The sequence below is a fragment of the Akebia trifoliata genome, chromosome 11, assembly GCF_017979445.1.
Source record: "Akebia trifoliata isolate Shusen 1 chromosome 11, ASM1797944v1, whole genome shotgun sequence".
Classification (NCBI taxonomy): Eukaryota; Viridiplantae; Streptophyta; class Magnoliopsida; order Ranunculales; family Lardizabalaceae; genus Akebia; species Akebia trifoliata.
Genome location: NC_141385.1, coordinates 12,656,334 through 12,673,688, shown reverse-complemented (window position 1 = coordinate 12,673,688; position 17,355 = coordinate 12,656,334). Strand labels below are relative to the sequence as shown.

Below are 17,355 nucleotides of genomic sequence, written 5' to 3'. Positions count from 1 at the left end.
TAAACGACACTATATAAGTTCATTTTGGGAAGAAAGATCTTTTTAAAGAGCTTGAATTATGTTTTTTTGCTTTGTAAGAAAGAATATTTTAGAATGGATTGATTCCTTACATGCTTTAGGTGAAACAGAGGCTCCTTGAAGAGGTCGTAGTGATCTCAATATGTACGTAATTTGAGTATCAGATTTGTTGTATTGCATGTGTTGGTTAGTCCAAGCCCATGAGTATATTATCTTCTTTGTCCCATAGTTAGGTTCATTCTCTTAGTCCACCCATGTTACCAGAAGGAAAAAGTGGATTAGCTTCTTTAGGACAGAAGTCACTCTTTTAGGTTCTCAAGACAAAGGACAAAATAAAAGAAAAAAAAGGGGAGAAAAAGAGAAAGGGTTAGGGTATTTTTTTTAGGCTTCCATTGATGCTTAAGAGGAAGATTACTAAAAGGGGTCTTCTTCTTGGTTCCACAACGGTGTATTGGTATTTTCCATCAAGATGAAAGGTGTTTTGTGGTGATAACTTGTTTATTATTGAAACTAAAAAGAGATGTGAGTGGGAAAAGTTGCAAAAGAATTCATGGAACGTTTGAATTGTCAAAAGTCAAAGTGTAAGTCTTAGGCCCACAGACTTGGACAAGTGACGGAGTTAGAATCATCTAAGGAGACCCATCCTTGAATTGAAATGTTGAGATCGTCGAGATCCATGTTTTGTAATGGAGATTTTACTTTTAGGCTCGTTTCCTTTGTTTACCCCTTTTTCAAGGAAATTTTGTTATTTTAGGAATGTTTTATTTTATTAATAACTTTAGTTATAGAAGTTATCATATTTCATTCATAAACAATATCTAATACATATGAATGAAATATGATAATTTTGGATGAATCGCGTTCCTTATTTTAGATCATCCATTGAGTGCTTTACATCCAGAAAGTTAATGGCTTGTTAATACAACCAACAAATTATTTTTGGAGTCCCTTTCTTTCTAGATATATTTTTTTGATTGGTAACTTTCTTTCTAGATATTATCTAAACAGAGATTTGAGGTGCCTGAATAAATCATGGACAATATTGAAAAATAGTCTGCAAGATTCCATTGAGGAGAAGGAGAATTTGGTAGAAAACCCATTTAGTGGGATGGGGAAAATCACAAAACTAATAGATAAAGGTAGGCTCTGGGTATAAGTAAGTTAAGAGGAGATTCAAAAAATAAGGGGAATCAACTCCAACAGAGTGAAATGGTTATATATATATGGGTCACGTTCCTAAGACTCATATTGAGACTCACATTGCGACACACCGTTTTGTCTTACATGGGCAAAAATGTTTGGAATGAGCTGATTTTTTGTGAGGATGATCCCTGTGATGAGGGGATCATCCTGGCAAAAAATCATCCCGTTCCAAAACTTCTAACCCCATCAAAATTGATTTACAAAAATTGGACGGTCTATAATTTTTCAACAAAAATTAGACGGTCTAGAAGTTTCATAATGAGCTGATTTTTGGCAAGGATGATCTCCTCACCATAGAGATCATCCTCACAAAAAATCAGCCCATTCCAAATATTTTTGCCCATATAAGACAAAACGGTGTGTCGCAATGTGAGTCCCAATATGAGTCTTAGGAACGCTGTTCTATATATATATAGGGTCCCGTTCAGCACCTTAAGTTTTACCACACACTTTAACAAACGCGTTTTGTCCTATATGGGCTAGAAGTTTCGGAATGGGCTGATTTTTGGTGAGGATGATCTCTATGGTGAGGAGATCATCCTCACCAAAAATCAGCTCATTCCAAAACTTCTAACCCCATCAAAAATGATTTACAAAAATGGACGGTCCACGATTTTTCAACTTGTAAACATGAGGCTAAACATTTCGGAATGGGCTGATTTTTGGGGAGGATGATCTCCTCACCATAGAGATCATCCTCACCAAAAATCAGCCCATTCCAAAACTTCTAACCCATGTAAGACAAAAAACGTTTGTTAAAGTGTGTGGTAAAGCTTAGGGTGCTGAACGGGACCCATATATATATATGGGTCCCGTTCAGCACCCTAAGCTTTACCACACACTTTAACAAACGTTTTTTGTCTTACATGGGTTAGAAGTTTTGGAATGGGCTGATTTTTGGTGAGGATGATCTCTATGGTGAGGAGATCATCCTCACCAAAAATCAGCTCATTCCAAAACTTCTAACCCCCTCAAAAATGATTTACAAAAAATGGACGGTCCACGATTTTTCAACTTGTAAACATGGGGCTAAACATTTCGGAATGGGCTGATTTTTGGGGAGGATGATCTTCTAATCATAGAGATCATCTTCACCAAAAATCAGCCCATTCCAAAACTTCTAACCTATGTAGGACAAAAAACGTTTGTTAAAGTGTGTGGTAAAGCTTAGGGTGCTGAACATTTCCCTATATATATATATATATATAGGGTCCCTTTCAGCAACAAACATTTTAGCAAACATTTTGGCAAAACATTTTTCAAAACATGGGTTAGAGGTTTTGGAATGGGCTTATTTTTGGTGAGGATGATCTCTACGGTGAGGAGATCATCCTCACCAAAAATCAGCCTATTCCAAAACTTCTAGCCCCATGTTTACAAGTTGAAAACTCGTGGACCGTCCATTTTTTGTAAACCATTTTTGATGGGTTAGAAGTTTTGGAATGGGCTGATTTTTGGTGATGATGATCTTCTCACCGTAGAGATCATCCTCACCAAAAATCAGCCCATTCCAAAACCTCTAACCCATATTTTGAAAAATGTTTTGCCAAAATATTTGTCAAAATGTTTGTTGCTGAACATTTCCCATATATATATATGGGTCCCGTTCAATGGCAAACATTTTGGCCAACACTTTTTCAAAACATGGGTTACACTACGTGAAAATCTCCTATTTTAACTAAAAAATTTGTTGGGCCTGGCCCGTCAAATTTTGATACCCAAATTCCGCGGCCTACGGACCACGTTTCCAAATCTCAATCACCCGATCTCATCTCTCTCTCATTATCTGTGTCTCTCTCTCACTGTCTCTTTCTCTCTGCGTCTCTCTCACAATCATCGATCTCTCTCTCTCTCTCTCGATCGACATCGCTCTTTATCTCTCTCTCTCTCTCCCGATCAACCTCCCCATCTCTTTCTCACAGTCGCTCTCTTGATCGATCGGCCTCTCCATCTCTCTCTCTCGATCGATCTTTCTTTCGATCTGTCTCCCTCAATCGATCTCATCTCCCACTCTATTTGATCGATCGATCTCGATCGAGAACTTCTTTCGAACACTAGTTATCAGATTTGTTTCTAGAACTTCTTTCCAACCCTAGATATCAGTAGATCTAGTTCTGAAAATCGAAATATTTTTGATCAATCAAGGCGTGAATGAGGGGCATCTGAAGATCGACTACAAAAGACAAACGATATGCTGAGTCGGGGATTGAATAACCGATTAAATAGTTTGGTTATCCGATCCCAAGTTTCTCATGCTCTCTATGTTCGCTACAATGGCTGTGATTTATGTCGCCAGCCGGTGAGTTTCCAATCTTATTCGCATTTCTGTTCGATCGATTTCACTTTTTGTTGTTATGGTTTTTATATATCGGTGTTCAAATGAAATCTGTTTAATTTAGGCATATCTGAATCTTAAGTTAAATTATTTTTTGAAAATTTGAATTGGCTATTATGTAATTTTAGGCCTTGTTTGATTTCCACTTTTCGATGCCAAATTGGTTTTCCTAACACTTCAAAGTGGTGTTCTACACCCACGATGTACCTGCATATATTTGCCATACATAGGCAACATAATTATCAATTCTCAGTCCATCAGAATGCAGTCTCATTTTATATTCATGACATAGTAACTAATGTTGAAATAGTTGGTGATGTGTATATAGCGTTATTAAGGACATACATGATATAATTTGTAAGTGATGTTGGAATAGTTGGTGACAAGACAGGGGTCTTTTTGGTTACAGTAGGTTTGCATTAGAGTTCAGTCCCAATTTCATACCATTTTGCACTAGTTATGAGTCAATTAACTACTTATATTTATGGGGAGGTCCCTTATGTTTTCTTTGTAGATGATGCATTGTTGGTCAATGAAACTGGAGGGGGTTAAATTTAAAACAAGAATCGTGGAGGGATAGCATATAAACTAACGGTTCTAAGATAACAAGGTCTAAGACAATATATACGCAACACAACTTTGGTAAGAACTCTCTTGGGGATTAGGCATTAGTTAAAATTGATGACAAAAAATACCCTAAAGGGACCACTTTTCTATTTCGGTTATTGTACTTGGAAATAGAGATACTGATGAGAATTAGTGCTACGTAAATCAAGGTGAGAAGCACTTCTAGAGTCTTATGTGATCTCAGTGTACTGACCAAACTATAGGAATAATAATACGAGACACCTGTATGACTAGCTGTGCAGCACGGAGTTGAGTATTGGGAAGTTAAGAAATGTGTTCATAGAATGATCATAGAATAGATGAGGATAAAGAATTTTAGATTGGTGAGTGGTAAGTATAGGAAAAGACTAAATTAAAAAAAAAAAAAAAACTAAATAAAGTTAGTATATTTGAAGGAATTCATGAATAGCCCCAAATATAATAACAGCCCAAAGTTAGTTATGCATAAACTGATTATGTGATATTTGCTCTTTTCCTCTATCAGTTTGCATTATCTAAGATGCGATTTTCTAATACTTTTTGTCTCGTTGCAGTTTATATTTGTTGATGCTGATCAGATTGTTAGATCATACATGGGAGAACTCTATGACATGGATATTAAGGGAAGACCTCTTGCATATACACCTTTTTGCAACAACAATAAAGATATGGATGGCTATCGATGGACTGGGTTTCATGTAATAACCATCTGCCTGGTTATTTTTTAGCTTATTAAATTAGAATATCTCCCTAGTGAATCTCTATTAGATGGAGAAAAGGGATATGTGTGTGTGGGATAGAGGGTGGAGGTGAGTATACTTGGGGATGCCCCTTGTAGTTTTCACTTCTACAACTAAGCATTATTAAATATATGTGAAGTTTCTAATACCCAAGCTTTAAATTTCTATGTTTTGCACTTTGGAATGTTCTTCCCACCAATCTCTTTGTTGAATTCATATGGCCAGGACCATGAAGAGTTTCTTTCAACTAAGCTTGATGGCTTACTTCAGCTGATGATTGAAGTGCTTCTTTCCTGTCATTTTTCTGCCAAACATCATAGACTTGACTGCTTATACTTCTTAATCACCCATGTTTTTGATTGGTCCGAGGTAAGTCACTTCGTTTCTTTTTGTTGTTGTTTGGTTACTTGGAATTTGGCAATCCTCGAAATGTAATGGTTATCTATAATGAATAAACTTGGTTTTGGATGCATTGAATATTTCATTAGAAAATCACCTACATCTAAAATCACCTACATCTAAAAGCAAGAACTTTTGTTTGTGTTTATAGGATCAATCAAAACAAAGGAAATTTGACATTTTCTTGACTAAAATTATACTTGCACTGAAAGAGGTATTCTATATTAGCTTTGAAACAAAATAGAAAGTCATAATTATCTTTCTTATAATTCTGTTATGTTTCATGCTTGCCAAGTATAGGGAAGTTGTTCCTATGGATATCAAATCTGCAAATTGGCTATGACATTTTAGTGAGTAGGCTGCACAGATACACATGCATACAACGAAGAAGATGAAACATGGCTGATGTTTGAGCTTATAGTTCTCTGGTTATGTGGTCCTCTATGGAAAGGTGTTTTCTCTCTATAAATGTCAACTCCAGTGTCATTTGCACTATGGAGTCTAGTTCTTGTTCAAATGTGGCTTAGTGTCATAGGTACGTTTTGCATAAAAGATTTGAGGCATCGTATAAAACTGTCCCTTCTACTCTTTCTTTTAGGTAGGTAAACTGGACTTGAACCTATGACCAGAGGTTTCATTGAATATATCAATCAGCCAACTGTCCCTACTATATGGAGTCTAGTTTTCACAAGTGAGCTGGTACTCCATTAACTACCAAACAGGTGCACGTGTACTGGTAGACATAGTTTCTGCTTCTACAAATTCGACACCTGGTTTTCCTCTTCATTGCTCTCGAAGAAAGTAAACCGTTAGATCAAGATCAAACCATCATAGGGAAATAGTTTAGATCTTGAGGAGTGGAAGCCCAAAAAAGCTCTCCACAGGAATCATACATCCAATCCGAAAAGCTTTTGGGTCTTGAGACCTTGAGAGCTAGTGTTCCTCCCAATTATAATATCTACCTTTCTTGATGGCATCTTAGGTTGAGAATCTGAACTTTATAGACAGCTGTGTAGAAATTGAATAAGAACAGAAACAAAAGAGAAAAGAAGGTGAAAATCACTAAAAAGATTTTGCATAAATTGCAAGAATTGACGACTTGAATTGGTAGGTAGTATTTTGAAAAAGTGAAGAGATGAAATTTTTCTAAGGGAGAAGAAAAGTGAAACAAAAGACTAGACAATTGGATACTGAACAAACAAAGGCTTTTGGGTTCAATTTCTAAAGCAGAGGACCATAACACTTGTGCTTTTTCCCAAGTTTTACTACCATGGTATCATCTCTAGCAATATTTACTTGGATCAATCTTGACCATTGATAAAAAAATCTAGATATTTCTAGATTCCCTTCTATGTGTTCAGCTCAAATGGTTCCTCCTACTATACATTGAAGTGAGTCTTGTTGTCATTTGAATTCAAAGAAGAGAGAAACACAACACATACCCTTTGATCTTAACAAAGAAGAACAATGGGAGGAAACAATTGGCAGAGGAAATCTTCTACCTTTAATTCTATTCTCAAGGTCTTCAAGTCTAGGAGGCCACAAAACAGGGGTGATGTGGGTTTGGATGAAGCAATTAGTGTGCGAAAAGTACGTCCTAGTGACGAAGATAGAGGGAGATGGGTAGCTGAACCAGATATAGACAAGAAAGCATCGGCCTTCATTGCTAAATTCTATGAAACTCGTGTCTCGGAATCTGAACAACAAAAAGTGACACAGGTTTAACAAGTCCATTTGGCATCATTTGCTTCAAATGAAACTGTGCTAAATAAACCAACTTGCTTCTCACCATTTGTAATGCTTCTTTGATTGTTATTACTTGAATTGTCCTTCTCTCTACCTTGTAAATTACAATAATGGAAAGATTAATATATATGTGTTTGTTCTATTCAAGCATGGTTCTTCTTTTCCATAAATACAGTTTTCCTTATACAATTTTCCACCAGCTCCTTACTAGCTCTGCCCCTGCTTATACCCTTTTACTTTGTTTTATCTTCTTTTCATGATTTGGGATTGAAAAGCTTACTTACACTTGGCCGGGTCATTAATGCACTTGTTGAGCATTCGGGTCATGTTCCATGTAGGTATGATTGTGATTTCACCTCCACATTTTTCTATTGGCATCTCGGATATGTTATCGAAAGTAAAATATGAGGAGTCACAGAAGAACTTTGCTTGGACATCAGGGATAGCAAATTAACAAGATTATTGAGGGATCCTTTGGGAGGGAAAACAAAGACGTGCATAATTGCCACTATATCCCCTTCTATTTACTGTTTGGAAGAGACACTCAGCACCTTAGATTATGCATACCGCGCTAAAAATATCAAGAACAAGCCTGAGGTCAGTTTATTTGATTGGCATTGGTTGGTAGTGGTACCATTCTTTCTTTTTTGCTCTTGAACTGTCTTTCCTTGGATCCACCTCTACTGTTCTGACCTATTCGCATTATTTCCAGGTTAATCAGAAGATGATGAAATCTACGATGATCAAGGATTTGTACACTGAGATTGATCGCCTTAAGCAAGGTGAGTGCTTCCTTGTTCGGGTGATTGATTGTAGTTTCATTTGATCCTTTCTCTTGTTTATCTCTCAAATTATAAAGAGTATTATGTAAGTGCTTTAATTAACAATTATTCTTAAGCAATTGAATGCTTAGGTAAGGTTTTATCAAAACTAGGATCTCATTTATACAATTATGCTTTACGTTTTCTAATCAGAGGTGTATGCTGCAAGAGAGAAGAATGGCATCTATATACCACGAGATCGTTATCTACAAGAAGAAGCTGAAAAGAAGGTTTGATTCTTACCATGTAATTCATCTTTAATGTATTCTCTCTCGAAGTTCCTAATGAGAGGGACATTTCAACTTTGTTCTCCAGGCTATGTCTGAGAAAATAGAACGCATGGAACTTGATTCAGAGTCCAAGGACAAGGTACAATCCACAACCTCTGTATTTGATTTTTTTATTTGTCTTTTTGGTTACTATATGTATAGATTTAACCAGCTAATTGTATATCGTGAGCAGCAAGTAATGGGACTTCAAGAACTTTACAACTCTTAGCAACTGTTGACCGCAGAATTAAGTGAAAAACTTCAAAAGACTCAGGTGACTTGTTGTATAGTCATTCTCCTGACTTTCTTTTAAGCTTTGCCTCAATGCAAGAAATTAAAGTCTTTGCTGTTGCCTGTATGTGTCCATAGAAAAAACTCGAGAACACTAAACATGCGTTGTTCGATCTAGAGGATAGATATAGACAGGCCAACTCAACGATTAAAGAAAAGGAATTCTTAATCTTTAATCTCCTCAGATCAGGTGAGTAAAGTTCCATCACTTTCCTTCAACACCCTTTCTTGATTGTTTTATGAAATGGTGTTTCTTTTTTGTTTCCTTCGAGAACTTCCATGTTAGGCTTGAATTTTGGAAAAAAATATTTTGAGATGTTTTGGCATTGATATTTTTATCTGTCACTCATTATTTGGATTGGATGAAGGGTGCGTGAAAAGGTTGTAATCGATTGGAACATTTAGTTAACAACTTAGTTTAGCTTTAAGTACATGTTGACCATTCCTTGGTTTTTCACACTCATCACATCTGTATCTACTTTACATAGTTTGAACCAGTACTCTTAATTCAAATAGCTTCCATCTTGCTAGGGGTGTTGGACAGTTGCCATCTTGCATTGGTCCTCACTCTGCCTTTCCTCCCTCAGTGACATTTATTGTTTATTTTTCAGAGAAAGCACTCATGGAGCGGGCATTTGAGCTTCGATCAGAGCTAGAGAATGCAACATCTGATGTGTCTGGATTATTTGCCAAAATTGGTTTGTGTCCATGTTTTGAAGTACACAATGTTGGGTATATCTTACTAAAAGACAAGGCATGAAGATTGCTTATAAACTTTTGCAATGTGATTGGTGTGTAGAACGCAAGGATAAAATAGAAGATGGAAACAGAACTCTTGTTCAGAAATTCCAGTCTCAATTGACTCAACAACTTGAGGTCTTGCATAAGACTGTTGCAGCTCCATAATGCAGCATGAACAACAATTAAAAGAAATGGAAGAAGATATGCAGTCGTTCGTTTCCACAAAAGCGGATGTAAGATGTAAATTATGAAGCGGAGTATGTAGATGGTGTGATGAGGCTGTATGCTACGGTGGTGTTGCCGAAGAACATGGCGGGGGCAACGGTGAATCAAGTGTGGCAGGTGTTCGAAAGGAACACTTGATTTAATGAGTGGGCAGAGCAATAGTACCCAAAGTAGAGGAGGAAATTCAAATCTCAAAAAGAGGAATGTAAGTTGTTTTTTTATGCTTAATTTTATTTATTTGTGGTTTTTGTTACTTATTGGTTCCCTTGTTATATGATCTTAAAAAAAAAAAAAAAAACTAATTTGTATTGTTTTTTTTTTTTTGGCAGATTCATGGAATTCTGAATGTAGTGAGTTGGGGAATTTTGTTTCCAATTGGGGCCATATTTGCTAGGTATTTCTGGACATTCAAGTCAGCAGATCCAGCTTGGTTTTATCTTCATATCTTTTGTCAGAGTTCTTCCTATGTTATTGGAGTTGCCGGATGGGCTACTGGTCTTCAGCTCGGGGCCAATTCGAAGGGTTTGGTATTACAAATCTCATCGGAATATTGGGATCACTCTCTTTTGTTTCGCAACATTGCAGGTAATTATAATTGTTCCTAATTTGTTCATTGTTTCTTATTTTAAGCACATTTTCTTAATCAATCATAACGAGTTTATCATTCTTTGTGTTGTGTAGATTTTCGCATTGTTCCTAAGGGCAAAGAAGGAGCACAAGTACAGGATTTACTGGAATTTTTACCACCATATTGTTGGATACTCCATCTTTGTTTTTGGTATCGTCAACGTGTTTAAAAATCTAGACATGTTGGATCCAGCTAAAATGTAGAAAACAGCTTATATTGTGGTATTGTGTGTATTGGGTGGGATTGCATTAGTGTTGGAAGTTACGACATGGATCGTTGTTTCGAAGAGGAAATCCGAGGCATCCACCGAACCTTATGATGGGAATGGCAAACAACTACCACTCACAGTTTGATCAACAACAAGATTGCAGGGCCACATATAATAGTATTGAGGAGAGTTGGTTCTCTTACAGTTTGTCTATAAAGTTACTTCTTAGGCTTTCTCTTAGGTATCTCTTAGAATCTATTATTGCTTCTTCAATTGTTTGTGTTTTGTGTTCTAAATTAAATCAGGAGTGTGACATAAATAGATGTATATATATCATATACTGCTTTATTGTCAGTTATTTGTAGCTTCGACAGAATTTTCGATCTTAATAAAGAGGTTTACATGTATATTAATTTTGGGTTATTTAGTTTAGTTTGGAGCTTGTTTTATGATTTTTCTTTTGTTTTTTCTTTTTCTGATTTTTTTTTTTATATATTATTTCGTTCATTGTGATTGGTGAATTAGAGGATCGTGTTCTTGTTTGTTAAACCTCCAAATTTGACGGTCATACTCTATAGATTTTTTTTTTATTTTTTTTAATTCCATTCTCCAATAATGTGATAGTCCAGGGCCGTCAAAAAAAAAAATCTACAAGAGAATATTTGACGGGTATATTTGACAGGAGGGTCCGTCAAATTTTGAGGCTAAGACCGTCAAATATGAGCTTTTTTCACATAGTGTTAGAGGTCTTGGAATGGGCTGATTTTTGGTGAGGAGATCATCCTCACCAAAAATCAGCTCATTCCAAAACTTCTAGCCCCAGTTTACAAGTTGAAAAATTGTGAACCGTCCATTTTTTGTAAACCATTTTTGATGGGGTTAGAAGTTTTGGAATGGGCTGATTTTTGGTGATGATGATCTCCTCACCATAGAGATCATCCTCACAAAAAATCAGCACATTCCAAGACCTCTAACCCATGTTTTGAAAAATGTGTTTGCCAAAATGTTTGCCAAACTATTGGCCATTGAATGCTACCCTCTATATATATATATGTATATGTGGGTCAGGTTCCATTAAATGCTACCCTCTATATATATATATATATGTGGGTCAGGATCAAGGGCCATATGAGAAAACATATGAGAAAACTTTCGTTTTTCAAAATAAGGGTTAGAGGTTTTGGATTGAGCTGATTTTTTGCAAGGATGGTCACTATGATGAGAAGATCATCCTCACAAAAAATCAGCTCAATCAGAAACTTCTAAATCCATCAAAAGTGATTTACAAATTAGTGATAAAAATTGGTAAAAAATCGACGGTCCACATTCTAAATCACTTTTAATGGGGTTAGAAGTTTCAGATTGGGCTGATTTTTTTTTTTTTTTGGATGATCTTCCCATCATAGAGATCATCCTCACAAAAAATCAGCTCAATCCAAAATTTCTAACCCATATTTTAAAATTTTATTTACCGTCGAAAGTTTTCTTATATGTTTTCTCATATGGCCCTTGAACCTGACCCTATATATATATATAGAACAGCGTTATTACGACCCCTATTACGACTCACCTTGCGACACACCGTTTTGTCTTATATGGGCAAAAATATTTGGAATGAGCTGATTTTTTGTGAGGATGATCTCTGTGATGAGGGGATCATCCTGGTAAAAAATCATCCCATTCCAAAACTTCTAACCCCATCAAAATTGATTTACAAAAATTGGACGGTCTATAACTTTTCAACAAAAATTGGATGGTCTAGAAGTTTCATAATGAGTTGATTTTTGGCAAGGATGATCTCCTCACCATAGAGATCATCCTCACAAAAAATCAGCCCATTCCAAACATTTTTGCCCATATAAGACAAAACGGTGTGTCGCAATGTGAGTCGTAATAGGGGTCGTAAGAACGTGACCCATATATATGGGTCCTGTTCAATGGCAAACATTTTGGCAAACACTTTTTCAAAACATGGGTTAGAGGTCTTGGAATGGGCTGATTTTTGGTGAGGATGATCTCTACGATGAGGAGATCATCCTCACCAAAAATCAGCTCATTCCAAAACTTCTAGCCCCAGTTTACACGTTGAAAAATCGTGGACCATCCATTTTTTGTAAACCATTTTTAATGGGGTTAGAAGTTTTGGAATGGGCTGATTTTTGGTGATGATGATCTCCTCACCGTAGAGATCATCCTCACTAAAAATCAGTCCATTCTAAAACTTCTAACCCATGTTTTGAAAAATGTGTTTGCCATTGAACGCTACCCTCTATATATGGAAATGTTCAGCATCCAACCATTTGCCCAACATGTTTTGTGCTACATGAGTTAGAAGTTTTGGAATGGGCTGATTTTTGGTGAGGATGATCTCTATGGTTAGAAGATCATCCTCACCAAAAATCAGCCTATTCAAAAACTTCTAACCCTATGTTTACAAGTTGAAAAATCGTGGACCATCTATTTTTTATAAATCATTTATGATGGGGTTAGAAGTTTTGGAATGGGCTGATTTTTGGTGAGGATGATCTCTATGGTTAGAAGATCATCCTCACCAAAAATCAGCTCATTCAAAAACTTCTAACCCTATGTTTACAAGTTGAAAAATCGTGGACCATCTATTTTTTATAAATCATTTATGATGGGGTTAGAAGTTTTGGAATGGGCTGATTTTTGGTGAGGATGATCTCCTCATCATTGAGATCATTCTCAACAAAAATCAGCCTATTCCAAAACTTCTAACCCATGTAGGACAAAACATGTTGGGCAAATTGTTGGGTAATAGTTGGGCATATATATATATATATATATATAGGGAAATGTTCAGTAACAAACATTTTGGCAAAACATTTTTCAAAACATGAGTTAGAGATTTTGGAATGGGCTGATTTTTGGTGAGGATGATCTCTACAATGAGGAGATCATCATCACAAAACATCAGTCCATTCCAAAACTTTTAACCCCATCAAAAATGGTTTACAAAAAATAGACGGTTCACGATTTTTCAACTTGTAAACATGGGGCTAGAAGTTTTAGAATGCGCTGATTTTTGGTGAGGATGATCTCCTCACCGTAGAGATCATCCTCACCAAAAATCAGCCCATTCCAAAACCTCTAACCCATGTTTTGAAAAATGTTTTGCCAAAATGTTTGTTGCTGAACGGGACCCATATATATATATATGGGTCCCATTCGTCACCCTACGCTTTACCAAACGTGTTTTGTCCTACATGGATTATAAGTTTTGGAATAGGCTGATTTTGGTGAAGATGATCTCCATGATGAGGATATCATCTTCACCAAAAATCAGCCTATTCCAAAACTTCTAATCCATGTAGGACAAAACACGTTTGGTAAAGCGTAGGGTGACGAATGGGACCCATATACATATATATATATATATATAGGGTCCCTTTCAGCAACAAACATTTTGACAAACATTTTGGCAAAACATTTTTCAAAACATGGGTTAGAGGTTTTGGAATGAGCTGATTTTTGGTGAGGATGATCTCTACGGTGAGGAGATCATCCTCACCAAAAATCAGCCCATTCCAAAACTTCTAGCCCCATTTTTACAGGTTGAAAAATCGTGGACCGTCCATTTTTTGTAAACCATTTTTGATGGGTTAGAAGTTTTGGAATGAGCTGATTTTTGGTGATGATGATCTCCTCACCGTAGAGATCATCCTCACCAAAAATCAGCCCATTCCAAAACCTGCAACCCATATTTTGAAAAATGTTTTGCCAAAATGTTTGTCAAAATGTTTGTTGCTGAACATTTCCCATATATATATATATATATATATATATATATATATATATATATATATATAGGGAAATGTTCAGCACCCTAAGTTTTACCACACACTTTAACAAACGTTTTTTGTCCTACATGGGTTAGAAGTTTTGGAATGAGCTGATTTTTGGTGAGGATGATCTCTATGATTAGAAGATCATCCTCCCCAAAAATCAGCCCATTCCGAAATGTTTAGCCCCATGTTTACACGTTGAAAAATCGTGGACCGTCCATTTTTTGTAAATCAATTTTGATGGGGTTAGAAGTTTTGGAATGAGCTGATTTTTGGTGAGGATGATCTCCTCACCATAGAGATCATCCTCACCAAAAATCAGCTCATTCCGAAATTTCTAACCCATGTAAGACAAAACGCGTTTGTTAAAGTGTGTGGTAAAACTAAGGGTGGCGAACGGGAACCATATATATATATATATATATATATATATATATGGGTCCCTTTCAGCAACAAACATTTTGACAAACATTTTGGCAAAACATTTTTCAAAACATGAGTTAGAGGTTTTGGAATGAGCTGATTTTTGGTGAGGATGATCTCTACGGTGAGGAGATCATCCTCACCAAAAATCAGCTCATTCCAAAACTTCTAGCCCCATGTTTACAGGTTGAAAAATGGTGGACCGTCCATTTTTTATAAACCATTTTTGATTGGTTAGAAGTTTTGGAATGGGCTGATTTTTGGTGATGATGATCTCCTCACCGTAGAGATCATTCTCACCAAAAATCAGCCCATTCCAAAACCTGCAACCCATATTTTGAAAAATGTTTGTTGCTGAACATTTCCCTATATATATATATATATGGGTCAGGTTCAAGGGCCATATGAGAAAACATATAAGAAAACTTTTGTTTTTCAAAATAAGGGTTAGAGGTTTTGGATTGAGCTGATTTTTTGCAAGGATGGTCACTATGATGAGAAGATCATCCTCACAAAAAATCAGCTCAATCAAAAACTTCTAAATCCATCAAAAGTGATTTACAAATTAGTGATAAAAATTGGTAAAAAATCGATGGTCCACATTCTAAATCACTTTTAATGGAGTTAGAAGTTTTAGATTGGGCTGATTTTTTTTTTTTGGATGATCTTCCCATCATAGAGATCATCCTCACAAAAAATCAGCTCAATCCAAAATTTCTAACCCATATTTTAAAATTTTATTTACCGTCGAAAGTTTTCTTATATGTTTTCTCATATGGCCCTTGAACGTGACCCTATATATATATAGGGTGGCGTTCAATGGCCAACTTTTTGGCAAAACATTTTTCAAAACATGAGTTAGAAATTTTGGAATGGGTTGATTTTTGGTGAGGATGATCACTACAGTGAGGAGATTATCATCACCAAAAATCAGCCCATTCCAAAACTTCTAACCCCATCAAAAATAGTTTACAAAAAATGGACGGTCCACGATTTTTCAACTTGTAAACATGGGTTAGAAGTTTTGGAATGGGCTGATTTTTGGTGAGGATGATCTCCTCACCGTAGAGATCCTCCTCACCAAAAATCAGCCCATTCCAAAACCTCTAACCCATTTGTTGCCAAAATGTTTATTGCTGAACGGGACCCATATATATATATGGGTCCCGTTCGTCACCCTACGCTTTACCAAACGTGTTTTGTCCTACATGGATTAGAAGTTTTGGAATAGGCTGATTTTTGGTGAAGATGATCTCCATGATGAGGAGATCATCTTTACCAAAAATCAGCCTATTCCAAAACTTCTAATCCATGTAGGACAAAACACGTTTGGTAAAGCGTAGGGTGACGAACGGGACCCATATACATATATATATATATAGGGAGGCGTTCAACGCCATCTCTTTTAACAGTCGTTTTAACAAATAAAACTCCATCGTTGGATATAGAGGAATTGGACGGTCGAGATTGAATTAAATAGTATCTGCGTTTAAGTATGAATTTATGGGCTTTTTACAGCGCTATCCCTCACTTTTCCAGTAATTAGTGCCACCTCCCTGCCACAATTAAAACCCGATTACTATTTAGAACAGAGAACAGAGAGTTCTCGTTCTCTCTAACAGCTGAAACCCTCCCTCGAACCTCACTATATATATATATATATATATATATATCTCTAATTCAATCTTATTTAGCTTGCTTTTCAAATCTTTCGAAGTTTATGATTGATTTTAACTTGCAATTGTAAAAAGAAGTAGAAATCCATAACAAGGTTTACCGTCTTACCTGAACTGGTGGCGGCTTGACCGAGTCATCTCAAGGGTGCTGTTAAAATGTGGTGGCTAAGGCGCCATGGATAAGTCAGTAAAAACTTCATATGAGTTTAGCACCGGCTCGGCCGAGTTGCAGCAATTTCAGCTGAGTTACTGCTAAGTTTCGTTGGCTATCTTTTATTTTTTCTGAGCCGCACACAAAAACTGCAGAGCAAATTATTGGTTAATAACCCTTGATAGAACACTTCAGCTTGATTCAAGGTAAAGGAGTCAATAAGAAAGCTATATTAGTTAATCGAATTTGGCCATTTGGGTTTCTTTGATTTGAGATTGTAAGTGATTCTGCTTAAATACATATAATTGTTTTTTTCTTCTTTTTTTTATTCTTTCTGATTGTAACCTTAGAATGATTTTAGATGAAAAGAATATAATTTGGTAATTGATTTTATGTTCTGCTCAGAAAGGGATGGAATGGTTGATTGGAAATGGGAAGAAAACAAAATTGGAAGTAATCCCCAATAAAACTTGAATATATTTTTTTTTAAACATTATAACTGATATCCTATTTGAAGGGATTAAGAAAGAGTTTAGTTCTTCCAATTGTTTTCAGGCTCGAGGGTTTCAACGAGAGGGCTCGAGCGAGCAAGAAGGGTGGGTTTCAACTGTTAGAGAGAACGAGATCTCTCTGTTCTCTGTTCTAAACAGCAATAGGGTTTTAATTGTGGCAGGGAGGTGGCACTAATTACTAAAAAAGTGAGGGATGACGCTGTAAAAAACTCATAAATTCATACTTGGACGCAGATGCTATTTAATTCAATCTCGACCGTACAATTCCTCTATATCCAACTATGGAGTTTTATTTGTTAAAACGACTGTTAAAAGAGTTGGCGCTGAACGCCTCCCATATATATATATATATATATATATATATATAATATATATATATATATATATATATATATATATATATAGGGTGGCGTTCAAGGGCCAACTTTTTAGCAAACTTTTTGGCAAAACATTTTTCAAAACATAGGTTAGAGGTTTTGGAATGGGCTGATTTTTTGTGAGGATGATTTCTACGGTAAGGAGATCATCTTCACCAAAAATCAGCCCATTCCAAAACT

At 36.0% G+C, this 17,355-nt stretch overlaps 1 protein-coding gene, 1 long non-coding RNA gene and 1 pseudogene across 5 annotated transcripts; all 3 read left to right on the top strand.

Annotated features, from left to right (window-relative positions):
- Positions 1-2,999: 2,999 nt before the first annotated feature.
- On the top strand, positions 3,000-8,411 carry LOC147390965 (kinesin-like protein KIN-5D). Of its 3 annotated transcripts, none has more exons than XM_086458907.1 (9): positions 3,000-3,520; positions 4,717-4,860; positions 5,128-5,271; positions 7,323-7,385; positions 7,488-7,644; positions 7,760-7,829; positions 8,022-8,098; positions 8,184-8,237; positions 8,331-8,411. In XM_086458907.1, exons 3-9 carry the CDS (start codon positions 5,252-5,254, stop codon positions 8,364-8,366), a joined length of 477 nt encoding a protein of 158 aa, XP_086315033.1. In that variant the 5' UTR covers positions 3,000-3,520; positions 4,717-4,860; positions 5,128-5,251; the 3' UTR covers positions 8,367-8,411. The 3 variants fall into 3 exon arrangements, with proteins under 3 accessions (XP_086315033.1, XP_086315032.1, XP_086315034.1); XM_086458906.1 differs by having other exon boundaries at positions 4,717-4,971; XM_086458908.1 differs by lacking the exons at positions 3,000-3,520; positions 4,717-4,860 and adding an exon at positions 5,453-5,515 and having other exon boundaries at positions 5,044-5,271; positions 7,323-7,381.
- A 639-nt stretch (positions 8,412-9,050) lies between these two features.
- Positions 9,051-10,685, top strand: LOC147390964 (cytochrome b561 and DOMON domain-containing protein At4g12980-like; annotated as a pseudogene). The gene is made up of 4 exons (XR_015182946.1): positions 9,051-9,126; positions 9,423-9,599; positions 9,724-9,979; positions 10,076-10,685. The product of XR_015182946.1 is annotated as a cytochrome b561 and DOMON domain-containing protein At4g12980-like (transcript).
- Positions 10,686-16,371: 5,686 nt separating this feature from the next.
- On the top strand, positions 16,372-17,133 carry LOC147390963 (uncharacterized). Its single transcript, XR_015183324.1, has 3 exons — positions 16,372-16,563; positions 16,692-16,739; positions 16,842-17,133. It is a non-coding gene; the product is annotated as an uncharacterized LOC147390963 (long non-coding RNA).
- Positions 17,134-17,355: the final 222 nt, after the last annotated feature.